The sequence below is a fragment of the Drosophila persimilis genome, unplaced genomic scaffold, assembly GCF_003286085.1.
Source record: "Drosophila persimilis strain 14011-0111.01,24,50 unplaced genomic scaffold, DperRS2 tig00000000-arrow-pilon, whole genome shotgun sequence".
NCBI lineage: Eukaryota > Metazoa > Arthropoda > Insecta > Diptera > Drosophilidae > Drosophila > Drosophila persimilis.
Genome location: NW_020825288.1, coordinates 5,838,567 through 5,861,357, shown reverse-complemented (window position 1 = coordinate 5,861,357; position 22,791 = coordinate 5,838,567). Strand labels below are relative to the sequence as shown.

General features: G+C 47.1%; 7 protein-coding genes and 1 non-coding gene across 11 annotated transcripts; 5 read left to right on the top strand and 3 right to left on the bottom strand.

Moving 5' to 3' along the window:
• Nucleotides 1-351: 351 nt before the first annotated feature.
• Nucleotides 352-4,880, bottom strand: LOC6598785 (ubiquitin thioesterase trabid). 4 transcript variants are annotated; one of them, XM_026995067.1, is made up of 10 exons: nucleotides 4,712-4,880; nucleotides 4,459-4,538; nucleotides 3,791-4,032; nucleotides 3,097-3,727; nucleotides 2,846-3,035; nucleotides 2,061-2,787; nucleotides 1,752-1,996; nucleotides 1,479-1,690; nucleotides 1,271-1,419; nucleotides 352-1,195 (listed from the first exon to the last, which is right to left on the bottom strand). In XM_026995067.1, exons 3-10 carry the CDS (start codon nucleotides 3,916-3,918, stop codon nucleotides 1,117-1,119), a joined length of 2,361 nt encoding a protein of 786 aa, XP_026850868.1. In that variant the 5' UTR covers nucleotides 3,919-4,032; nucleotides 4,459-4,538; nucleotides 4,712-4,880; the 3' UTR covers nucleotides 352-1,116. The 4 variants fall into 4 exon arrangements, with proteins under 4 accessions (XP_026850868.1, XP_002023896.1, XP_026850869.1 ...); XM_002023860.2 differs by lacking the exon at nucleotides 4,459-4,538; XM_026995068.1 differs by lacking the exon at nucleotides 4,459-4,538 and having other exon boundaries at nucleotides 4,783-4,880.
• A 156-nt stretch (nucleotides 4,881-5,036) lies between these two features.
• On the top strand, nucleotides 5,037-8,496 carry LOC6598716 (protein dalmatian). The gene is made up of 3 exons (XM_026995066.1): nucleotides 5,037-5,447; nucleotides 5,507-7,404; nucleotides 7,665-8,496. Exons 1-3 carry the CDS (start codon nucleotides 5,198-5,200, stop codon nucleotides 7,941-7,943), a joined length of 2,427 nt encoding a protein of 808 aa, XP_026850867.1. The 5' UTR covers nucleotides 5,037-5,197; the 3' UTR covers nucleotides 7,944-8,496.
• LOC113564964 lies at nucleotides 7,438-7,599 on the top strand. The gene has a single exon (XR_003408399.1).
• A 94-nt stretch (nucleotides 8,497-8,590) lies between the features above and the next one.
• LOC6598715 (major heat shock 70 kDa protein Ba) lies at nucleotides 8,591-10,886 on the bottom strand. Its single transcript, XM_026995070.1, has one exon. It carries the CDS (start codon nucleotides 10,675-10,677, stop codon nucleotides 8,752-8,754), a length of 1,926 nt encoding a protein of 641 aa, XP_026850871.1. The 5' UTR covers nucleotides 10,678-10,886; the 3' UTR covers nucleotides 8,591-8,751.
• A 2,256-nt stretch (nucleotides 10,887-13,142) lies between these two features.
• On the top strand, nucleotides 13,143-15,505 carry LOC6598714 (major heat shock 70 kDa protein Ba). Its single transcript, XM_002023857.2, has one exon. The coding sequence runs from the start codon at nucleotides 13,347-13,349 to the stop codon at nucleotides 15,270-15,272; it is 1,926 nt and encodes a 641-aa protein (XP_002023893.1). The 5' UTR covers nucleotides 13,143-13,346; the 3' UTR covers nucleotides 15,273-15,505.
• Nucleotides 15,506-15,770: 265 nt separating this feature from the next.
• On the top strand, nucleotides 15,771-18,744 carry LOC6598713 (protein VAC14 homolog). Its single transcript, XM_002023856.2, has 10 exons — nucleotides 15,771-15,844; nucleotides 16,060-16,168; nucleotides 16,254-16,404; nucleotides 16,471-16,701; nucleotides 16,764-17,229; nucleotides 17,294-17,620; nucleotides 17,674-17,782; nucleotides 17,852-18,148; nucleotides 18,212-18,454; nucleotides 18,516-18,744. The coding sequence occupies exons 1-10, from the start codon at nucleotides 15,778-15,780 to the stop codon at nucleotides 18,649-18,651; spliced, it is 2,136 nt and encodes a 711-aa protein (XP_002023892.2). The 5' UTR covers nucleotides 15,771-15,777; the 3' UTR covers nucleotides 18,652-18,744.
• Nucleotides 18,745-18,800: 56 nt separating this feature from the next.
• On the bottom strand, nucleotides 18,801-20,762 carry LOC6598712 (DNA-directed RNA polymerase III subunit RPC3). The gene is made up of 6 exons (XM_002023855.2): nucleotides 20,431-20,762; nucleotides 19,869-20,370; nucleotides 19,696-19,801; nucleotides 19,283-19,632; nucleotides 19,053-19,220; nucleotides 18,801-18,990 (listed from the first exon to the last, which is right to left on the bottom strand). The coding sequence occupies exons 1-6, from the start codon at nucleotides 20,703-20,705 to the stop codon at nucleotides 18,823-18,825; spliced, it is 1,569 nt and encodes a 522-aa protein (XP_002023891.1). The 5' UTR covers nucleotides 20,706-20,762; the 3' UTR covers nucleotides 18,801-18,822.
• Nucleotides 20,763-21,063: 301 nt separating this feature from the next.
• LOC6598711 (F-box only protein 9) lies at nucleotides 21,064-22,789 on the top strand. The gene is made up of 3 exons (XM_002023854.2): nucleotides 21,064-21,277; nucleotides 21,341-22,031; nucleotides 22,094-22,789. The coding sequence occupies exons 2-3, from the start codon at nucleotides 21,352-21,354 to the stop codon at nucleotides 22,743-22,745; spliced, it is 1,332 nt and encodes a 443-aa protein (XP_002023890.1). The 5' UTR covers nucleotides 21,064-21,277; nucleotides 21,341-21,351; the 3' UTR covers nucleotides 22,746-22,789.
• The last annotated feature ends 2 nt before the right edge of the window (nucleotides 22,790-22,791 follow it).

Below are 22,791 nucleotides of genomic sequence, written 5' to 3'. Positions count from 1 at the left end.
TCATAGAACACAAATAGTCAAGGCTGCGGATATAAAAGACAGCCTATGTGTTTTCATTTGAATCTTTACTTAAAACTTTTTATTTAAATATGTGTTTTGTTTTTCATGCGCTTCGCGTGTACATTTGCACAATAAGCATTCTTAGAAGTTATTATAATGATAATAGTTATAACATTACTAACAAAAATTATAATGAGATAAAATTCCTTTTATACAGTTACAATAAAATTCATTATGTTATTGGCCCTTGTTCAATCTTTCTGGAACCATAGGATCTCTATATGTATATGTTAAGTATATATATATGTATATATATATAATTAAATATATTTTATGTATAGGCATGAATGTATATAATGCTTCATAATAATTCCAAAAAGTGTTTTAAAAACTATCAATAAACTTTTCAATGACGCTTATAAGAAACTTTCATATTCACCCACATTATTGTGTTTGTGTTTGTTTTACCACTTGCTAAAATTTAATAGTACATCGAGATTTCGAATAAGTTACAACATACATACGATGCACACAAGATGAGGGATCATCTAGCATGTGCATACATAGGTATCCTATATGGTATTTACTGCATACGTACTGTTTATATGTTTCTTCTTCACTTTCAGTTTCTCCCCCGTCGGCCCTGCACTAGATTGCACCCAATGGATTGTTACAGATTATTGTATAAGTGTAATTTGATCTACCAGTGTGTGTGTGTGTGTGTGTGTGTTTAGCTTCAATTTCGTTTACTATATGGTCTAATCGTACGCCGCATCGACCCAATGTGAATAAATTTGACTAAAATCAACAAACGTTGAATTGGGAACGGATATGATATACCTACCGACAATGAATGTGTCTGTACTGTCTTCGTACTTTGTTTTTTAACCTTTAGTTTTTCTTTCAAATTAGTTACAACTACAAATTTCAACTGTATGCATATGTGAACGTATTTTCTATAGTTTCCATTAGCTAACTTCAACTCCAACTGCAAATGTGTAGGATCTCTGCACTTCATAACTCTTCTTGAACTTCGTCTCTGATACGATACCGACTCGGTAAAAGAATATGTAAGAGACAATAAATATATATGGGGTGTGTGTGTGTGGGCAATATCTATTCTTCATCCGAGTCTCCCTCGCTGGAGTAATGTGTTATTTGTGGGCGACGAACAAACGGCGCAGTTATCACTTGTCTGCGTGGGGGGAGGGGCGAGTAAAAACACACAAATCAGCATGATTACATTGGCCATCAATCGAGACATACTTACGCAATGCGTCTGTAATGATTCAGCCATTCCTCCAGCATTTGTGCCACCAGAAGGGGACGTTTGCCCAGTTTTTGTTGCGCCACAAGCAGACCGCCATCAGTTACGCAAACATCCAGCCATTGGCGCATCATTGACTCCTCATTGCCCACCTGTCAAAGAAATTAACGAATCAGTTTCTTCTTTACAGATCTTTCAGTTGCATTCTCACCTCCGACTGTGTGAGAAAATGTATGGGCAAGAGCTTGAGCTCGCAGTCCATCAGTGGCAGGTAAGTGACGTCCTCAACATCGTCGCGTCGCCCATCGATGCGTGTGAACGGCTCCATGGGCACCAAGGCGCTGAAGTGACCGCGTGTATAGCCCAGAGCGATGGGTGATTTGGTGCAAAAGTTTTGATCCCAGAACAAAGGCAAGTAGACACCTGAAATGCAGGGAGTTCCGGCTAGAAAAATTAAATTCATATACATATAATGTTTGCTCACCTTCGAAACGCGCATATCCAATGTCTTCACCACGAAAACTCTTCACGTACTTAACGCCATAAACAATAATTGGACGTCTAAGGATGTGCGCCAGCGCAAAAATGTGCAACTGTTCCAGAGATGAGCCTGGTTGGCTAGCCAGCGAAAGCAGTGTGCTCCAATCATCCTCCCACTGCGATTCCTCCAGAGTAAAGTGCAGCATGGAGGCCTGCAACATTTCGTACTCCTTCCAGCGCGTGAAGAACCTGAAAACACACGCTCAAGGGTGAGCGAAAGCCTGCTTCTCCACTCCCATTACACTTCACTTACACATGTCCACACTGATGCAGTGTGTCGGCCAGCGTACGTCTAAGGATATTGTCGCGATCGAAGACTCCCCATGTGGCCTGCATGGCCGAGTCCAAGAGGCAATCGCCAGCACTGCGGTTCCACAAGACAAACATCCGCGAGCTGAGACGTGCCGTTATCTCCAGCGACCAGTTGAGAGCCGGCGGCGGCGTCTCTAACTGCTTCTGCGCATCTCTGTCCAGGAGCTCATCGTACAGCTGCTCCTGTATGGGAATGGGCAATTCCTCAATCTCGGCGGGGAGGGCAAAGGTGGCATGCTTTTGCACATAGTGGCAGGGAAGGCCAGACTTGCGCAAACGGAGCGTATTGGCAAAGTGTCGGCGAATGTCCGCGGCCAGATCCGGCGCCACATAGGAGGGCACACGCTTTATTCCTGGCCCCGAACCAGAGATCTGAGCCAGCAGCATGGGCAGCATTTCCTCGCGATGGAAACGTATGGCCAGGTGGATCAGTGTATGACCCACATCAAAGGCCGAGTTGCGATTCAAGGCGGCTATCTCGTTGCTGGTCAGTGAGCGGGCCGGATTGCCGCCACATGACAGATACGCTTCCACAGCGCTGTAGTTATTCTCGACGACGCCCAAGCAGGCATTCAGCCATTGCCAGTCCACTTGTCGCCTGATTTGACGCTGCCGCCGTTCCTGCCGCTCTTGCAGCGTATCACAGTTGTTGATGGTTTCCGAGGAACCTGCAAGAGAACGTTTAGTAAATTTAAGGTGTGCTCTATCTGTTGCTGTATCCCTTACCCAGTTGGTAAATGTGCTTTTTATTGAATGAGTTATTGACGCTGACGGTGTCTACGTTCTGATGCTCGTCCTGGATGGTCTGGCTGGAGGAGGCATGCAAGTCGTTTTGTGATCCGCTTATCTCACGCTCCCGTGTCTTGCCGCACATGGAGCATTTGATGCTCCTGGGCCAGTTCTCGTAGGTGCACGACTGCAAGAGGATTGCAAATTAGTTGGATACTTATTAAATACAGGTTCTGAGGACAACCCACATTGCACGCCCACTTGGCCACATAGCAATGCTTCGGCTGCAGCGGGACAGCAACAGCCACAGAAGAGTCCCGCTGCTGTTGCTGCTGGTGCTGTTGATGTTGTTGTTGATTGGCAGGCCTTTTATTCGGCGACTGGTTGTGTGATGCATTGGCGAGATTGTTCAGATACGTGGCATCGTCGATGGTCGGACTGGGACTGAGACTGAGGCGATTGGAGGCAGTGGCTCCTATTAACTGTTGCTTCTGTTGTTGTCTCGCGGCCGTGTCTTTAGTGGATACGAGTTCCGTATCCGAGCCGCTGATGCGCAGTGCGTGTAGTGCCTCTCCAGCTCGATCGATGCAATCAGCATCCGCCTCATTGTCATTATCATTTCTGCTTTCCATGGCCTCGCCGCCGCGTTTGGTACAGCATTGCACGCAGCGCACACTACGTGGCCAATTGAGATAGGTGCACACCTTGCATTCCCACTTCTCGCTGTCGACAACATTGCTCTGCCGCAACTGGGGCTGCTGCGATTGCTGCGACTGCAGCGTGTAGCACGTGGAGGTCGGTGTTGGCGTTGGCTCGACAGCAGCCAGCCCAGACGCTGCCTCCTCTGGGATGGAGCTGCTCTCCTGCGCTGGACTGAGCCTATAAGAGGGAGGAGAGTACATAAGTAATTGGTTCAAGGTAGGGGTGGTGTCAAGGCCATACCGAAAGATATCCTCGCTCAGCAGCGCCTTCGAGGCCTGGCACATGGTGCATTTCAGTGACGATGGGTAATTTTCGTAGGTGCAGATTTCACATTTCCATTTCTGTGCCTCGTCTTTGGTATCGCACATTGTTTTGTGCGCGGAAACAGCCACAGCGACGCAGCAGTTGCTCCGGACAGTTATGTGCTTGGTACGCGCGCTCCTTCTCCCCTAGCCCTTTGTCCCCGTTCCGTGGCAATCGTTCTAAATTCGCGATAGAGAGGAGAGCAGAGGAGAGGCAATTAAATAATTTCACTTGTTTAATAAGGTCAAACAACGCAAATGGCAAGCAAAACGCTACAAAATGTCCTTGACCCTGAGACATATTCCGCGGATACCGAGATACTGAGATACAGAGACACATTTATACATATTCATTCGTATGCATTTTTTGTTGGCCCGAGATGTTTATATTTCTTTCTTACTTTCGTCACAGATAGCCTTCAGGGGGCCTGGGAATGGGTTGCTTGCACTTATTTGTTGCTATTTGTATGTACTCGTACATGTACATCCGTATGTACATACATATGCATCTATATTTGATAGGGGAGGGAGGGCACGAGGGGCTGGTGGTGCACTGTTTTTCCGCGCTACTTTCTGATTGGATTAATTTTCGTATCGTATCAGTACCTGGCGCAAAACTATGCAAGGAAGGGAAGGCCTTATGTAGAAATCCAAGACATCGACTGCTGCATCGACTGCTGGCTGCACTGCAATTCGAATTAACTTTATTGAGAGAGTGACGAAAGAAAACTGTTGTCAGCCACGAGCTGCTGTTCGCCCGCGCCTCTGAATATAGCGTGAATATATTGACTCAATATTGGCAGTGGCAGTAGCAGTAGCGCGGGGCAAGTGTAATTGTGGGTGGGAGAATTACACTTACAATTACAAAACAAAGATGAAAAAACTTTCACTCGATTTTTTGGGGCCAAAATATGACTTTGATCGACATACACAATAACACACCACGCACACACTGTCGACGTTTGTCCGATGGGCAGGTGCAAGCCGTAGTACAAGGAACTTGGAATTTGGATTATTTGGAAATTTGCTAATTATTTATTTTTTTATTTATCGTCACATTGCGAGGGCTGGCGTGATTTCAATCATCTGTTTGTCACCTATCGATACTACCGTTCGCGTCTATCGATGGACATTCCATCCCTCGCTGACAGGGTTGCCAAGCGCGTCGCATAGTTGATAACGCGGCAGCTGTACCCCCCAAACTATTTCGTGCGATCTAAACAAAATCACTAACTAAATGGTTAAAAGGTCGAATACCTATACATTTTGGCACCCAATGCGGTAGCAGGAACAAGCTCAAGTCGCGTTTTGCTCAAACCACGCAGCGGGAGTCATCCACGGCACAATGGCAGCCACCACGACTTCAATGCCTCGCCTTCGAAGATGCGTAGTTAAAATACAGCGCATTAAGCCCCACGAAAATGCAATACTAACGGGCCAAGAGCCAATTTCTAGCCAAAATACTATCCCATCCCCTACCAATCCACCCGAGGCGCGCGCTGGAGCATGCGACACAAGTGTCTTTCAGCCAGATCGCAACTCCACGATGTGCGTATCCAGAACACAGATTAACGTCACGGGCGCGAATTTACCAAGTATGTTTTGTTTGTACGATTTATGCCCATCACAAGTGATTATCCGTAACATTTTTCAGACGCAACTATATCACCATTTCGCATTCGCATCAAGAAATTGCCTGTGCCCAAGCCAGTGGAGACGGCCACACCAGTGCAGCCTACAACTGTATCCCCAGTTCAAGTGCGCCTCAAGAGAATCCGCTTGGCTAAGCCGGCAGAGACAGCGGCTTCCGCACCGCCTACAACTACAACACCAGTACGTGTTCGCATCAAACGAATCCCCCTGGCTAAGCCAGCAGAGACAGCGACATCCGCGCAAAGTACAACAACGCAGGCTGAGCGAGGGCATCGGTTCTTCCACAGAGATCAGCCACCGACGAGATCAAGGTCTTCCGTCACGCGCAACGTCTATGAGTTTCTCTCCCAGTCTCAGATTGAAGATGACAAGAATCGCGAAGATCCTGCTGCTGATATAATCAAAAAGATGGTAAGCGCCGGCAAGGCGTGCGTAATGATTCGCTCCAAAAAGGATGGCAGACAACGCGCCAAGCCCGTGAAGAAGGTTCGACCAGTGGGTAAACGAAGACAGTGCTCTCTGAAAAACTTGGAATCTTCAAAGTCCAAAGAGGGCACGCCAGAGAAACGGATTCCTCTGGCGCCCGCGGCCGCGGCCCTGTCGCCGATTCTCGAGCCCGACAATGATGTCATCGGTAGCAGTGATTCTGAAGCACCCAACGCTGGACCTTTTCAAGTATCAGTGAGTGTGCATAGCCCTCCGCAGGCACGCTTTTCTGTCCAGCGGAATGCATCGACACACCACCCTAACACACCACCCTTACACGACGGCGCCTACAGCCATTTGGCCCGTTCCGTATTGCTCAATGAAACTAAGACACATTATCCGACAAACTCGATAGAGAGACGCCGCCAACTGGTGAACATGGCGCGTAAATTTGTGAGCACACCGCTCAGACGTAAGAGCCCAAGTAGCAATGTCACGGCATCGGCAATTTCCCCGATTCCACGACAGACTGTGGTGGCCAGTCCTTCAGGTGGTGCCTCTCCCTGGCGAGTATCTGACGAATCAGCCATGCCGAATACATTTGTATTCGGCTTCAACACATCACAGTTGCCATCGTATTCCAGCGATCACATTCAACGTCGCCAGCATGTCTATGTACCAGACGAAGCAGCAGCTGCAGGACCAGTGGGGGATCCACCCAACGAAGAGTCAATTTGTCCGGCCTTGGACGAGCAAAGTCTGGGATCGAATGCGAACGATTCAAACGAGGAAAATCTGCCACCAACTGTTGCGCATAAAACCCCGACAACAGCCAATGATCAGGAAGATGCGGAGAACGTTGAAAACGTTGTACATTTGCCAAACCCAAGGCGGACGCTGCAGGAACGTGCTCCTCTGAAAGACATCAATGTATTGGATGTGGTTGTACTGCCATCGTGGAAGAAGAATATCCAAACAACACCCATAACGCCCACGAAAGCCACTACACCAGCAATGACGAGTTCTCCAGCTAATCAGTTTTTCGGGTTCGATGAGTTCTTGGAGGAGGAAAATAGCCCCAAACGCCGCAGAACAGAACGGAACACGACTGTCCACACACCTAGTAAATCCGGCAATCTGTTCGGCTTTGAAGAATTCCTCGAAGGGGATGAAGCTGCCGAGTCTAGGGGCTCTACTTCCGCCCCTCAAAATGTGACGCTGCACGAGAAACTGCAGCGACTTAAGCAGCTACGACCTACGGAAAAAGAGCTGCCGCAGGTTTCCACCGCTCCGCTGCGCCGTGCAGGCGATTGTTTTGGTGAGCTGCAACCACAACAGCGTGACATTCGGGATGTGCTGTGCTCCACCATGTTGTCGGAAACGACGAAACGGCAACCTGCACTGGCTGCAGACGAGTCGGCTGGATTGTTCAAAGATTCAGAGCCCGATCTGGAGACAACATTTGACGCAAAGGTAAGATCTAGAAAGCCTATTAGCATAGAAAGATAAGCGCCCAGACTCGTCGACGTTGCGCACAGTATACAACGTCGTGACCAATGGTTGGCGCTAGATAAAACCAAACTGAAACGCTTTATTAGTTCCAGTTGAGCCAACAGGGCCGCAAAGACTCAAGTTTATCTTTGATCGGTAGTAAGCAGCTCGCACAGAATTACTAACATCTCTGGCACATTTATTTATTTCTAATAAACGAAATTAAACGAACTATTTTGCAGGCCCACAGACGCACTTATGTGAAGGAGAAACCCAAGCGCAAGCGGAAGCAACGCGTCCAAGTGCTGTATATAGACAGTGGATCGTCCGAAGACGAGGACGGGGAGAACGAGCCGGACTCGCGTGATAACAGCGTCGAATCTCCAAAGAAAAGAGGTCCAGGACCGCGACAAAAACGACCCCGAAAGGATGTCGAGCACGAGGCAAAACTGCAGGAATTCATCACCAGCTTCAACAAGGAATGCGAGGAGGTGCAGAATTATTCACTGGTCATTGAATAGCCCATACCTTAAGGATTATGGTAGCTTATTGGTTTTTTTTTTTTTCACCCTTCCATCGAAGGAACTTTAAATTTAAGAAAAGGATCAGAGTGTATCATTGTTTTTCCCCCCCTTCCATCGAAGGAACTTTAAATTTATGAAAAGGATTATGGTGTATCATTGTTTTTTTCCCCCCCTTCCATCGAAGGAACTTTAACTTTAAGAAAAGGATCATGGTGTATCATTGTTTTTTCCCCCCCTTTCATCGAAGGAACTTTAACTTTAAGAAAAGGATCATGGTGTATCATTGTTTTTTCCCCCCCTTCCATCGAAGGAACTTTAACTTTAAGTTAAGGAAATTTAGTAAGAGAATTCGAATTAATCTCGCCAACAATATCTGTAATACGTATACGATTACACATTCTGATAGAGTGCATTTATTATTTTACTATCCATTCCATGTAAATAGCTCGTCTATATTCTGACCAATCTACAAGTGTAAGAAAACGTGTTCGATTTGAAACTTTCGTCTTGCAAAAATATAAAACTGAAATAATTTCACAAAAAGGTTACAATGAAGAAACCCCACACAAAAGCTTGATGTTTTTCTTTTAAACAGTAAAATAAATATTTTATTTGAGACTTTAAACTAACTTAGACATTTACAATTTGTTGCTAACGTAAAACTAACAATTTATTCGCCAATACTAGGAATGATTAGGTGGGAAAACAACCAAAAATTCTTGTCAGTCTTCAAAACTTAAAATGAACTTCAAATAAATCCATCAATGTAAATATCTCTATGGCTTCGGCTCCTTACAAGTGTCCCTTAGTCGACCTCCTCGACAGTGGGCCCAGAAAAGCCTCCAAATCCGCCGGCCTGCTGGCCACAGTTGGCTCCTGCCGCAGGACCTGCCGCAGCGCCCTGCTGATGAATCTTGGTCATTATCGGGGAACAGTGCTTGGTGAGCTCCTCCATCTTGTGGTCGAACTCCTCCTTCTCGGCGGTGGTGTTCATGTCCAGCCACTTAATGGTCTCGTTGCACTTCTCCAGAACGGAAGCCTTATCGGCCTCGCTCAGTTTATCGGATCCGGCCTGTTCCACGGCCTGCTTGACGTTGAAGACGTAACCCTCCAGGCTGTTGCGCGAGGATACGCGCTGGCGCTGCTTCTCATCCTCGTCGGAGTAGCGCTCTGCCTCGTTCACCATGCGGTCGATATCAGCTTGGGATAGGCGGCCCTTGTCGTTCTGTATGGTAATGTTCTTGGCCTTGCCCGTGCTCATTTCCTTGGCAGTGACGTTGAGGATGCCGTTGGCGTCCAGGTCGAAAGTGACTTCGATCTGAGGCACGCCTCGCGGCGCTGGAGGAATTCCCGACAGTTCGAAGGTGCCCAGGGCGTTGTTGTCTTTGGTCATTGCGCGCTCGCCCTCGAACACCTGGATGGACACTCCGGGCTGGTTGTCGGCGTACGTCGAGAAGGTCTTGGTCTGCTTTGAGGGAATGCGGCAGTTGCGCTCGATCAGCTTTGTCATCACTCCGCCAGCAGTCTCTATGCCGAGGGAGAGCGGCGCCACATCCACCAGCAACACGTCCTGGATCTTGCCGCTTTGGTCGCCACTGAGGATCGCGGCCTGGACAGCAGCGCCGTAGGCCACCGCCTCGTCTGGATTGATGGACAGGTTGAGGCTCTTGCCGTTGAAGAACTGTTGGAGGAGGCTCTGCACCTTAGGGATGCGCGTGGAGCCGCCTACGAGCACAATGTCATGGATCTGGCTCTTGTCCATCTTGGCGTCGGTGAGGGCCTTCTCCACCGGCTGCAATGTGTTCCTGAAGAGGTCGGCGCACAGTTCCTCGAAACGTGCGCGGCTCATCTTGGTGTAGTAGTCGTGGCCCTCGAACAGAGCGTCTATCTCAATGGTCGCCTCCGTGCTGGAGGAGAGGGTGCGCTTGGCCCGCTCGGCCGCCGTTCGGAGGCGTCGCAGAGCACGAGGGTTGGAGCGCAGATCCTTCTTGAATTTACGCTTGAACTCGTCTGCGAGGTGTGTGACCAGTCGGTTGTCAAAGTCCTCGCCGCCCAGGTGGGTGTCTCCGGCAGTGGCCCGCACCTCAAACAGGGATCCCTCGTCGATGGTCAGGATGGAAACGTCGAAGGTTCCGCCGCCCAGGTCGAAGATGAGCACGTTGCGCTCACCCTTCAGATTCTTGTCCAGCCCATAGGCCAGCGCGGCCGCCGTCGGCTCATTGACGATTCTGAGCACATTGAGGCCTGCAATGCGGCCAGCATCCTTCGTGGCCTGGCGCTGTGAGTCGTTGAAGTAGGCAGGCACTGTGATGACTGCGTCTGTGATGGTCTGGCCCAGATAAGCCTCGGCCGTCTCCTTCATTTTGACCAGCACCATCGAGCTGATCTCCTCCGGGGAAAAGCGCTTCGCTTCGCCCTTGAACTCAACACCAATCTTTGGCTTGCCTCCATCGCTTACCACCTTGAACGGCCAGTGCTTGATGTCCTCCGCAATCTTGGGATCGTCGTACCTGCGCCCAATCAGGCGCTTCGCATCGAACACTGTGTTCTTCGGGTTCATCGCCACCTGGTTCTTGGCGGCGTCGCCAATCAGGCGCTCCGACTCTGTGAATCCCACATAGCTGGGCGTCGTCCGGTTTCCCTGGTCGTTGGCGATGATCTCCACCTTTCCGTGCTGGTAGACACCCACGCAGGAGTACGTGGTGCCCAAGTCGATGCCAATAGCCGGCATTCTGTTTCTGTTTATGGTTTCTGGCTGTGTTTAAGATGCACTGGAACGTGTATTAATTGCTGCTTTTACTGTCGCAGGTAGTTTGTTCTTCTCAATGCGTATGGTTTCTTCTTTTGTTCAATTTGAGTTTTTTATAAATGGTTTACTTTGCTTTTTGCAGTTGTTTTGGCTTCTGGTAGCTCGCTTTGTTTCACTTTTGAGATGTGTTCTCTTCGCTTGTTTGAATTGAATTGCTGCGAAGAGAAACTGGCGGCTGTATTTATACCTGGCCGCTCTCCGTTCGAAACTTCGAGAGCTCTCTTCTAGAAATATCTTGAATGTTAGCCTGAATCGCGTGCGTCAGAGCGAGACGACGAGTCTTGGCAGCTGTCAGAGGCCGCAGAGAGAGCGCAAACAGCTTGTACTCGTGAGAGAGGGTCGACGAAATTTCTCGACTTTTCCTCTGGCCAAAGTATCTGTGAGGTTCGAGTATCTGACCTACCGCAACAAGCGGCTTGTTTTGGGAATCTAGAAAATTCGGATGATTTCCGGAAGTTTTTATGTCCATATGTACAAACATATGTACATATGTATGTACATTTATCTTGATGTTAGACGAGCAATACGCGCAAGGTATTGATAGATATATATGTATGTATGTATATAAGTATTCCGTTAATACAACTACTATATATAAGGATCCATTTGTGATAAGTGGTCCGGTTTCGACAAACGATCTGGCTATTCAAGAACATAAAGTCTGTACATCAGCTGTGTTCATGGAAATAGTAGTGCCTCACCTCAAAACTTTTGAATCAATTTTGAAGCATACACTTTTACACTTTTAAAATTGAGTATATAATTCAGAATATAGAATGGATTGGGTTCGTTTGCAGGCGGCATAGTTTTCTACTCAAAAATAGGTAGTCCGCCTAAAGATAGCAGTTGGGGGAATTTTTTGAGTGTTCATTCGGTGTTCCACCAACAGAGCACAGTCGACCCAAGTAGCTTACAATAAATGAATACAAATCGATCCAATACAAGGATTCGATGGGTATGATTTTGTATGATATACGCTGGTTAAAGCGACTTGATTGATAATTTTAAGGGAAATAATTGGTATCGAGGCGTAAAAGCTCATATCTCAAATAGAAAGCGGACTGCAGGGCAAACAGTAGGGGGCTACCATACACTACTGGCCAAAAAAATAAGTACATTGGTGTCGTGCTAGTTTGTTATGGAATAGCTCGAATGTTTATAAATGTATGGATGCTAAATATTTAAATCAAAAATTAAAGTGGGGAACCATCTTAATAAAATTCTATGCATAAATTTTTGCTGAATGGGCATTTTTGGTCTAGCCAAAATAATAAGTACACTGGTGTTATTTATAAATTTTAAAGGATTAGATAAGGTATAAGATAAGATAAGATAAGGATTTGGTCAAAGGATGGTTGGTTTTTATTGAGTTCCTTCATATTTAAGTACATGATAGTTAAAAAAATTCTTTAGATAGGCCGTACTGCTGAAGAAAATAAGTTTTCTTCAAATTCTCCGGGAAATTGCGAAAAGTCTTGGACGCTCGGTAGTTTTTGTTCAGAATGCTTTAATATCTAAAGTACTTATTGAAAATCGAGGATGGAAGAAGAAATCTTTACAAACAACGGACATCCGCATCATCATATCCGCTCAAATTGGCAAAGAAACATCAGGTCTGATGGTTCGTCGGACACTGCAATATATAGACCTATCAGGACGTAATGTCCGAAAAGTTCCCTTACTCCGAGTAAAACCTTTGAAGATGAGGCAAAAAGTCGTTGAAAATCATTTGGCATGGTCAGGGTCAGATGAGTCTTTAGAAAGGAATAATATATTATTGAGAGACGAAACAAAAATAAATCTTTTTAATAATGACTCCAGAAGATGTATACAACGACCCAAAGGCAAAGCATTCGACTTCCGGTACAACGGGTCCAGATTCATCCATTTTACTATCACTCGAGATGGGGATTTTCCTGTTGAAAAAAAAACCTTTTGACCTAGATCACAAATTTTTTTTTTATACTAAAGAATATAATCCAGATTTGGGTATCTCGCGTTAATTGCTCATCAAACATTGAGCTAAAAGTATGTATTGTATGTATTTGTATTGATATGCTCCAGAAATCAATCGAATTTTCTAGATTCCCAAAACAAGTCGCTTGTTGCGGTAGGTCAGATACTCGAACCTCGCAGATACTTTGGCCACAGGAAAAGTCGAGAAATTTCGTCGACCCTTTTTCACGAGTACAAGCTGTTTGCGCTCTCTCTGCGGCCTCTGACAGCTGCCAAGACTCGTTGTCTCGCTCTGACGCACGCGATTCAGGGTAACATTCAAGATATTTCTAGAAGAGAGCTCTCGAAGTTTCGAACGGAGAGCGGCCAGGTATAAATACAGCCGCCAGTTTCTCTTCGCAGCAATTCAATTCAAACAAGCGAAGAGAACACATCTCAAAAGTGAAACAAAGCGAGCTACCAGAAGCCAAAACAACTGCAAAAAGCAAAGTAAACCATTTATAAAAAACTCAAATTGAACAAAAGAAGAAACCATACGCATTGAGAAGAACAAACTACCTGCGACAGTAAAAGCAGCAATTAATACACGTTCCAGTGCATCTTAAACACAGCCAGAAACCATAAACAGAAACAGAATGCCGGCTATTGGCATCGACTTGGGCACCACGTACTCCTGCGTGGGTGTCTACCAGCACGGAAAGGTGGAGATCATCGCCAACGACCAGGGAAACCGGACGACGCCCAGCTATGTGGGATTCACAGAGTCGGAGCGCCTGATTGGCGACGCCGCCAAGAACCAGGTGGCGATGAACCCGAAGAACACAGTGTTCGATGCGAAGCGCCTGATTGGGCGCAGGTACGACGATCCCAAGATTGCGGAGGACATCAAGCACTGGCCGTTCAAGGTGGTAAGCGATGGAGGCAAGCCAAAGATTGGTGTTGAGTTCAAGGGCGAAGCGAAGCGCTTTTCCCCGGAGGAGATCAGCTCGATGGTGCTGGTCAAAATGAAGGAGACGGCCGAGGCTTATCTGGGCCAGACCATCACAGACGCAGTCATCACAGTGCCTGCCTACTTCAACGACTCACAGCGCCAGGCCACGAAGGATGCTGGCCGCATTGCAGGCCTCAATGTGCTCAGAATCGTCAATGAGCCGACGGCGGCCGCGCTGGCCTATGGGCTGGACAAGAATCTGAAGGGTGAGCGCAACGTGCTCATCTTCGACCTGGGCGGCGGAACCTTCGACGTTTCCATCCTGACCATCGACGAGGGATCCCTGTTTGAGGTGCGGGCCACTGCCGGAGACACCCACCTGGGCGGCGAGGACTTTGACAACCGACTGGTCACACACCTCGCAGACGAGTTCAAGCGTAAATTCAAGAAGGATCTGCGCTCCAACCCTCGTGCTCTGCGACGCCTCCGAACGGCGGCCGAGCGGGCCAAGCGCACCCTCTCCTCCAGCACGGAGGCGACCATTGAGATAGACGCTCTGTTCGAGGGCCACGACTACTACACCAAGATGAGCCGCGCACGTTTCGAGGAACTGTGCGCCGACCTCTTCAGGAACACATTGCAGCCGGTGGAGAAGGCCCTCACCGACGCCAAGATGGACAAGAGCCAGATCCATGACATTGTGCTCGTAGGCGGCTCCACGCGCATCCCTAAGGTGCAGAGCCTCCTCCAACAGTTCTTCAACGGCAAGAGCCTCAACCTGTCCATCAATCCAGACGAGGCGGTGGCCTACGGCGCTGCTGTCCAGGCCGCGATCCTCAGTGGCGACCAAAGCGGCAAGATCCAGGACGTGTTGCTGGTGGATGTGGCGCCGCTCTCCCTCGGCATAGAGACTGCTGGCGGAGTGATGACAAAGCTGATCGAGCGCAACTGCCGCATTCCCTCAAAGCAGACCAAGACCTTCTCGACGTACGCCGACAACCAGCCCGGAGTGTCCATCCAGGTGTTCGAGGGCGAGCGCGCAATGACCAAAGACAACAACGCCCTGGGCACCTTCGAACTGTCGGGAATTCCTCCAGCGCCGCGAGGCGTGCCTCAGATCGAAGTCACTTTCGACCTGGACGCCAACGGCATCCTCAACGTCACTGCCAAGGAAATGAGCACGGGCAAGGCCAAGAACATTACCATACAGAACGACAAGGGCCGCCTATCCCAAGCTGATATCGACCGCATGGTGAACGAGGCAGAGCGCTACGCCGACGAGGATGAGAAGCAGCGCCAGCGCGTATCCTCGCGCAACAGCCTGGAGGGTTACGTCTTCAACGTCAAGCAGGCCGTGGAACAGGCCGGATCCGATAAACTGAGCGAGGCCGATAAGGCTTCCGTTCTGGAGAAGTGCAACGAGACCATCAAGTGGCTGGACATGAACACCACCGCCGAGAAGGAGGAGTTCGACCACAAGATGGAGGAGCTCACCAAGCACTGTTCCCCGATAATGACCAAGATTCATCAGCAGGGCGCTGCGGCAGGTCCTGCGGCAGGAGCCAACTGTGGCCAGCAGGCCGGCGGATTTGGAGGCTTTTCTGGACCCACTGTCGAGGAGGTCGACTAAGGGACGCTTGTAAGGAGCCGAAGCCATGGAGATTTTTATACATTGATGGATTTAAAGTTTATTTTATGCATATTTTAAAGTGATAACAATGACAGTGGATCTCTCTCCATAAACTGTCTTAGTATTAGCAACTTAATTGTTTAGTTTTATGTTAGCAACCAATTGTAAACGTCTAAGTTAGCAAAAAGTCTGAAATAAATTTTTGGTTATACATATGTACTATTTAAAAGAAATTCCACACTTTTTTTAACTTCTACCTTTTGCTCTTTGAAAAAGTCATTGTTAATTTCGTTTCCAAGCAGCGTGGAAAGCTGTATTCTAGTATTAATCAAAAGAAATAGGGTATAAAGATGCCCACAAGCAACAAGTGGTCAAATGAAGAAACATTTCATTCGAACTTACGTTGTATACCTTAATTTTTTGTTGTCAAATCAGCAAATCAAATAAAAGGGTGGACTTAAAACTAGTATGTCTGCAGTGCTGAAGGTCCTAGCCAAGGCTGCTGATGATTCAATTGGAGCCCATTTGTAATCTCCTGATCATGGATAGAGGAGAACGCTCAGTGTCGACTAGTGGGTATCAAAATGCTTTCCTACAATAAGAATTTAAATACAGTATTATTTTCCGCGGCCTTTCTCAAGTTTTCCACCTGTTTAAATAGGGGGGCGTTAAGTTAGTTTTTTTTATCGGTATATTTCGAGTGTTAGCTGGTATATTTTGGTATATTTCTGAGGGTCATACTGTTCGCAACCGACCACAGGCTATTGTTTTTATTTGTTTTTTAAAGAAATTTATAAGATGGAGCCGCCCTATGCACCGCTGAGTGAATCCTGCGCCAAGGCGCTGGGCGACAAGGTGTACGAGAAACGAAAGTTGGCCTCCCAAGAGATCGAAAAGTACGTAGAACCCAAAAAGAGTCGTAGCCCAGTCGTCACACCTAATCAAAACATTTTGACTGGATTCTGTTGCACTCCCATGAAGAATGGTGACGGAATTCAACCACAAGAACAACTCGGGTCAAATTCGTAAACTAATTGAAGTCTTGTCGAATGACTATGCCACATCACGGGACGCGAATCGCCGCAAAGGGGCTCTTATCGGACTGGCCGCTACTGGATTAGGGCTGGGAAAGGTATGTTTTGCCAATTAGTCACGAACACGCAGAACAGATAGACATGTATTAATTTCTCGGTGGCAGGACTCGGATAAGTACGTCAATGAACTTGTGACGCCCATATTGAATTGCCTCTCCGATCCAGATTTGCGCGTCCGTTATTTTGCCTGTGAATCGCTGTACAATGTGGTCAAGGTGGCCCGCTCCGCTATTATACCCTTCTTTCCAGAGCTGTTTGGTGCACTTTCTAGGCTAGTCACTGACTCTGATCAAATGGTGAAGGATGGCAGCGAACTGTTGGACCGTTTGTTGAAGGTATGCTGGATAAAATGGCTTTGGTGGTCACAGAATAACTTTCTCAACATTCCTGCAAAAAGGATATTGTTACAGAATCCTCACAGACCTTCAACCTGGAGGCGTTCATTCCACTGCTTAGAGAGCATATCTACGTTAAGGATGCGTTCGGACGCCAATATGTAATCTCATGGATATCAATCTTAAATGCGGTCCCAGATATCAACATGGTCAACTATCTCACGGAGATCCTGGATGGCCTGTTCGTTATGCTCGAGGATAACACACCCGAAATACAGCGCATGTGCGAGACGACGATTAGCCAGTTTCTGAAGTCGATACGCAACGACTCGTCCTCGGTACGGATGGAGGACACCATTAATACGCTGATCACCCATGCCCAGTCGCCCAACGAGCTGATCAAATCGATTGCCATCACCTGGATTCGGGAGTTCGTGCAAATATTTGGCCCAAATGTATTGCCCTTTGCCGGCGGTATATTCACAGCTATACTGCCCTGCCTCGAATATAATGTGGAATCCAAACGGAGTAAGACTCGTCAGATCTGGCGTGCAAACTGAATTGAATTACAGCAGTATATCCTCTTTCTTAGGCATAAAGGAGTGCGCCGTATCTGTGAACAGCTCGATGATGCGCCTTGTTTCCACCAAGGAACTCAAAACGCAGACCATTGCAAAGATTGACTTGCGTTCCATTATGGACGTTCTGTCGCAGTACCTCACGCATAACTCTATGCACACAAAAATCGCTGTGCTCAAATGGATGCATCATTTGTTTACCAATTTTCCAAATGAAATGTCCATTCATGCCAGCAATTTGAATAACAATCTCCTATCCACGCTCGCCGACAACTCTGATGAGGTGGTGCTCCAAAGTCTGTCCGTTCTGGCGGAGATTGTCAACTCGCAGGATACGAGAGGTAGGGACAAAATCAAGCCCCAAATAATTGATATTGCTATATTTATTTTCTAGATCTCAATGACTTCAACAAGACACATTACCGCAAGTTTTTACTTAGCTTATTGAACCTCTTTAGCGAAGAGAAACTGATTTTGGAGAACAGAGCTAGCCTTATCATAAGGTAATTTATTCTTTTCTCATAATATGCAAAAACATAAACTACAAAAATGGTTGTTTCGCTGTACAACAGGAATCTCTGTGTGCTGCTGAATGCTGAATACATCTACCGCACATTCGCTGAGATCATTGCAGAGGAAGTGCCCAACTTGAAGTTTGCCTCCACTGTGGTGCGCATGCTGAACATCATACTGTTGACCTCCACGGAGCTGTTCGAGCTGCGAACCAGCTTGCGGAACATTTCCAACGAAAAGTCTGCCGATCTGTTTCAATGCCTCTACAAGAGCTGGGCCCACTGTCCGGTGTCCACCCTGTCGCTGTGCTTACTAGCGCAAAGCTATCAACATGTTTCCCAGCTGGTCGTACTATTGTAGGTAATTACTTCATATCCACACAACCCTTTCGCTTACTTTTGCTTATTTGTTCCCTCAAGTGCTGATGTTGAAGTGACCCTGGAACTGCTGAACGAACTGGATAAGCTTGTACAGTTGATTGAATCACCAATATTTGCAACGCTACGGCTAACGCTCGTATCGAAAGCGAACAATGGCGCCGATGCACAATATTTGGCACACGCTCTGTTTGGCATTCTCATGCTGCTGCCCCAAACGGAGGCCTTCGACACCCTTCGCAACCGTCTCCAGTGCGTGCCCAACTATTGGGGCCAGGATCGCATGTAAGATTCAATATTCTTCTACTGATAGACACTTGCACATCTTTTTCTATTTCCCGCTTAGCGATGAGCGCAATTCGCTGGAATACAAGAGCGGGATCGATTTTGATGCCCTGCAACAGCATTTCATCAAATTGCAAAAGGCACACCGGGAACAGCGAATCGTGCATCGTAAGCGTAGCGTAATTACGCCAGAGTAATACATCTTTTTAAGCATATTTTATTTAAATAACCTGTGATTAATCGTGCAGTCAATCGCATTTCTGTTTTAATAAACATGAAACTGCCTGAAATTCGATAGTAACCTTGCATTTGATTTTCTCAATAAATAAGATTATTCGAATATCTCTTCGATTGCTTTTCGATTATTATTATTTATATTTTCCAATGCCAGTTGGTAAAATTGTACAATGATGCTGGTACATTTGCAGAAGGAAGATGGTTTGGTCCATTGTCAGTTCGGCCTTCGATAAGGTCTTTATACGATTTTTGACCTTATTAAGGATCTCAACTTCGGGTGGTGTGAATGTCTCCACAATCTGAAATGCAAAGAGACAGACCTCTCAGACACCATTGTGCAGTTGTTTAAACCTGGATTTACCTCGGCAATGTATTCGTCAGATTCTCCGCGCTCCTTCATGGTCTCCACTATGCAGTCCAGTCTTAGTGATTTATCTATAAGACCCGTGTGCTCATTTTTCTCAAAGTTTGAACGCTCGATGGTGTTATAGAGGGACTTGTAGCAAACGTCCAGTAACATCCTCACAGACTGCATGAAGTAGATTAGATGTAAATATTTTTTAAATCAGCTTTTAATCTAAATTGTCTCACATCCTTTTCCTTGATCTGAAAGAGATAGAACGCCTTTGCCAGACCATTGCCCCCGCCACCAGCTTTCTTGATCGCCTTGACGTGAATAAACTGATCCTGGAACAAATTGTAGGCAAGTGATTTGGCCTCCTTGGCCGGTATCATCGCCTCTTTCTGCAAATCCTCTTGTTCTATAAATTTCTTGAAGCGTATCACTCGGAATATTCGTGCCGCTTTTGAACCAAAACGCTCAGTAATCACAGACTCAATGCACGCAAAGGCAAGCGACTGAAACGCATGTTCCATATCCACAACATACAGACCGCCACCCATGTCACCCACTCTTCGAAGGAAACCAAGGGAGTCGTCAGCTAAAATGTGTAAACCAAACATGTTGTAGAAATTCGCCCAATTCTCTGGTTGATTATTATTACTTAGTAAAGTTATGTACTGATCCAAGTGCTTCATAAGATCCAGATTGTTCGATTTCTTCTCGATTGTCTGCTTAATATCCACAAATGTGATTTGGTTGGATAGTTTCTGTATGTGAGAGATGAAGCCACAGTTTTTATCTGTGCCTTGACACACTAAGAGTCCTTATACCCACGCGCTGCCATGGATCCGTTGTTTTGTACATTATCTTCAATATGAAACGAAAGCATTCGGAAGCATTTTCCCCCAGCTTGCGTTCAATGGCGTCTATCATGATGGCATCCCGAAAGTCCTGATGGAAACGGTCATAGTTGACGTTCCAGATCATGTTACTGTCCCCGGCTTCTGCTAATGTTGCCTCGCCTCTTCGGATCTTCTCTATCAGCTGAAGATCAACGTTGGGGTGCCTGAAATAATCACACTCGTTGCTTTCGAATTTCGGCAGGACCTCATCCTGCTCTTCCGACAATATTAGCTCCGGCCTCTTAATGATATAGTGATCGGTTATCATTTGCAGAAAGATGTTGCGGTAGGATTCGGCACTATCCGCCCTGGTATCTTCATCTGATAGGCATTTTGTCAGTGTCGCGCTCGCTGTATCCGAGCCCGCGCTGATTAGCTCCTCTGCAATAGATGCACCAATACTTCCATACTTTTTTTGTACCATATGAATGTACCTAAAGCGAATTCTCGTTATTTTGTCATGCTCGATTTTGTATGGGACGGCGAGGGCTTACCGCGGGTAACGCAGCAGACAGAGAATATCTTGACGACTAAGGGAATATTCTGGGACAAACGGATTCAATTTGGTGGCTTCGAAGTTCACTAAACGAAAATTAATTAGCACCGATAGTGCTAGTCCTACCTCTTTGCGGGATAACTTTGTGGCACTCGCGATTTGCGACAATGTCCGCGTGGTTGCCGAAAACAAACAATCAGACACCGACTGCGACACTTTCCCGAAACACTGTTCCACAATCGCAGAGCACAGATGAGCGTAGTCCGCAGACATGATTGCATCAGTCTTTTCTTTTTCTTTGATCTTTTAACATTTTTTTAACAAAATCTACACAACAAAAACACCTCGTTGAATTCAGCTGTTTTATCAACAAACGTGTCGATATCGATAGGTATCAAAACCGTTCTCACGAGTCACGGTAGTGATCAACTAATAGGCGGGATACAATTTAACAGCTATTCCGTTCCAAATCAGGAGGAAGGATTACCTGGCTGGTGAATAGTGATTTATTGTGACTTGTAGTTTTGCCCATCGCTACTTTCTCGGACATCGATCTTATCGATTGTGCCATCGATGGTTTTGCAGCCACTATATTCACCGAAAAACAACATACTTTTACAGATACAGTTACGTTACTGTTTTATCTGAATAAATTTAATCTTAGGGGTCTTACCAATGGCCACATGTTGCACCCGATCGAAAACTACAACAAGATTCTGGGGTGAAGCCCGCGGCCACTATCAGCAATACGCGCGGCCCTTCATTATAAATACAGTTCTCGCCCACATATTTTACTCGGTTTCATCTTCTGAACGGTCCAAGAAAAAATACTAAAATTCTTTCAGGTTAGAAATTGCGTCAAAATAACGTGGCGATTTATTTTTAACTTATTTTCCTTTTCCGTCCAGTGCTTTCAACGATGTCGGAAGTGGATTCAGACACAGAGGGCCAAGGTCAGGGGGTAAGTGCTCTGGATACGTTCCGCGAAAGCTGGCAGCGGGAGCTACAAGTGCAGGCGGAGCTCACACAGGTGGACGCCGGGTCAACTGTCCCTGGCCATGGCCATGCCAGTGAGGCTGATCTTCTGCAGGCCAAAGCGGAGAGTCTGTACCGCACGGCAGTTCAACTGGAGCAAAGAGGCAAGGTCTACGACGCAATACCGTTCTATCGCAAGGCCACGCAGATCGTACCTGATATTGAGTTCAAGTTCTATGAGCAGCAGAAACTAAACAACGAGGCCAACAAGAAGTATAATAACATGGCCAGTGACTTCGCCAAGCAACTTGATCTTGGGCAGCCGCAGTCCGAGGGGATAGAGGGCGGCGACAAATTGATCGAAAACTTGTATGAAAAGTTCCAGCATGACCTAAGTCAAGAGAATGTCTACAACGGCAAGCTAATGGCATCCAGCCGAGATCCTGGCGTCATCTCTACGGGACTACACATCTCCGATTTGCCACCCGAGATTGTGATGCGAATCCTGCGCTGGGTCGTATCCTCCCAGCTGGATATGCGCTCACTAGAACAATGCTCCGCTGTCTGCAAAGGGTTCTACGTGTATGCACGAGAGGAGGAGCTTTGGCGACTGGCATGTGTTAAGTAGGTCCTTCCCCTGCATATACTAATTGTATTCTTGTATATATTAATCTCTTACTTCACAGAGTTTGGGGCCACAGCACTGGTACTTTAGATGCCCAGGATTCGGAGAATACAACCGTCTACAGCTCCTGGCGCGACATGTTTATTCGTCGGGAGAGAGTTAATTTCAGCGGATGTTATATTAGCAAAACCACGTACCTGCGAATGGGCGAGAACAGTTTTCAGGACCAATTCTATCGACCTGTACAGCTTGTGGAATATTACCGGTATATTCGATTCATGCCCGATGGCAAGGTTCTGATGATGACGAGCGCCGACGAGCCATCCCAGGGAGTCACCAAGATTCGGAACTTGCACAACATACGCCCAGATGTTCTGCGTGGACGCTACCGGCTGTTTGGCAACACAGTAACGCTGGTCCTGCAGAAGTCGTCACAGACAAGGGGCACCACTGGGCATATGCGCCAGAGACGTGGCAGCGTCATGCCGTTGGACGAGGACTCGAACACCACACAGTTTCTGATTGAGCTGCGCATCACACACTCACCCAAGCGGCGCTGTGCCCAGTTGGTGTGGTCGCACTACACGCTGGTGCAGAAGCGCAACAAGGTCGACACCAGCTCCGACTTTGACCTGACGGACGCAAAGTATCCCTCTCTGTGGTTCTCACCTGTAAAGAGTTATCACCTAGACGCCGATGCACCATTGGTCTAAACTATAGACGTTCCTTTAAGCATGGAAATAAAAAGTATGCGTAACC

What these genes read in the sequence shown, in the direction of transcription:
- LOC6598714 (XM_002023857.2), top strand. Translation starts at nt 13,347, where the DNA reads ATGCCGGCTATTGGCATCGACTTGGGCACCACGTACTCCTGCGTGGGT.
- LOC6598711 (XM_002023854.2), top strand. Translation starts at nt 21,352, where the DNA reads ATGTCGGAAGTGGATTCAGACACAGAGGGCCAAGGTCAGGGGGTAAGT. An exon ending in TGGCGACTGGCATGTGTTAA is followed by an intron (nt 22,032 to 22,093) that starts GTAGGTCCTTCC and finishes CTTACTTCACAG; the next exon opens with AGTTTGGGGCCACAGCACTG.
- LOC6598716 (XM_026995066.1), top strand. Translation starts at nt 5,198, where the DNA reads ATGGCAGCCACCACGACTTCAATGCCTCGCCTTCGAAGATGCGTAGTT. An exon ending in CACGGGCGCGAATTTACCAA is followed by an intron (nt 5,448 to 5,506) that starts GTATGTTTTGTT and finishes AACATTTTTCAG; the next exon opens with ACGCAACTATATCACCATTT. An exon ending in AGACAACATTTGACGCAAAG is followed by an intron (nt 7,405 to 7,664) that starts GTAAGATCTAGA and finishes ACTATTTTGCAG; the next exon opens with GCCCACAGACGCACTTATGT.
- LOC6598713 (XM_002023856.2), top strand. Translation starts at nt 15,778, where the DNA reads ATGATTCAATTGGAGCCCATTTGTAATCTCCTGATCATGGATAGAGGA. An exon ending in GCCTCCCAAGAGATCGAAAA is followed by an intron (nt 16,169 to 16,253) that starts GTACGTAGAACC and finishes ACTCCCATGAAG; the next exon opens with AATGGTGACGGAATTCAACC. An exon ending in CTGGATTAGGGCTGGGAAAG is followed by an intron (nt 16,405 to 16,470) that starts GTATGTTTTGCC and finishes TCTCGGTGGCAG; the next exon opens with GACTCGGATAAGTACGTCAA.
- LOC6598712 (XM_002023855.2), bottom strand. Translation starts at nt 20,705, where the DNA reads ATGTCTGCGGACTACGCTCATCTGTGCTCTGCGATTGTGGAACAGTGT. An exon ending in CAACGGATCCATGGCAGCGC is followed by an intron (nt 19,802 to 19,868) that starts GTGGGTATAAGG and finishes TCTCACATACAG; the next exon opens with AAACTATCCAACCAAATCAC. An exon ending in TCAGTACATAACTTTACTAA is followed by an intron (nt 19,633 to 19,695) that starts GTAATAATAATC and finishes TACACATTTTAG; the next exon opens with CTGACGACTCCCTTGGTTTC.
- LOC6598715 (XM_026995070.1), bottom strand. Translation starts at nt 10,677, where the DNA reads ATGCCGGCTATTGGCATCGACTTGGGCACCACGTACTCCTGCGTGGGT.
- LOC6598785 (XM_026995067.1), bottom strand. Translation starts at nt 3,918, where the DNA reads ATGTGCGATACCAAAGACGAGGCACAGAAATGGAAATGTGAAATCTGC. An exon ending in TGGATATGCGCGTTTCGAAG is followed by an intron (nt 1,691 to 1,751) that starts GTGAGCAAACAT and finishes CCTGCATTTCAG; the next exon opens with GTGTCTACTTGCCTTTGTTC. An exon ending in AATCATTACAGACGCATTGC is followed by an intron (nt 1,196 to 1,270) that starts GTAAGTATGTCT and finishes CCCCCCACGCAG; the next exon opens with ACAAGTGATAACTGCGCCGT.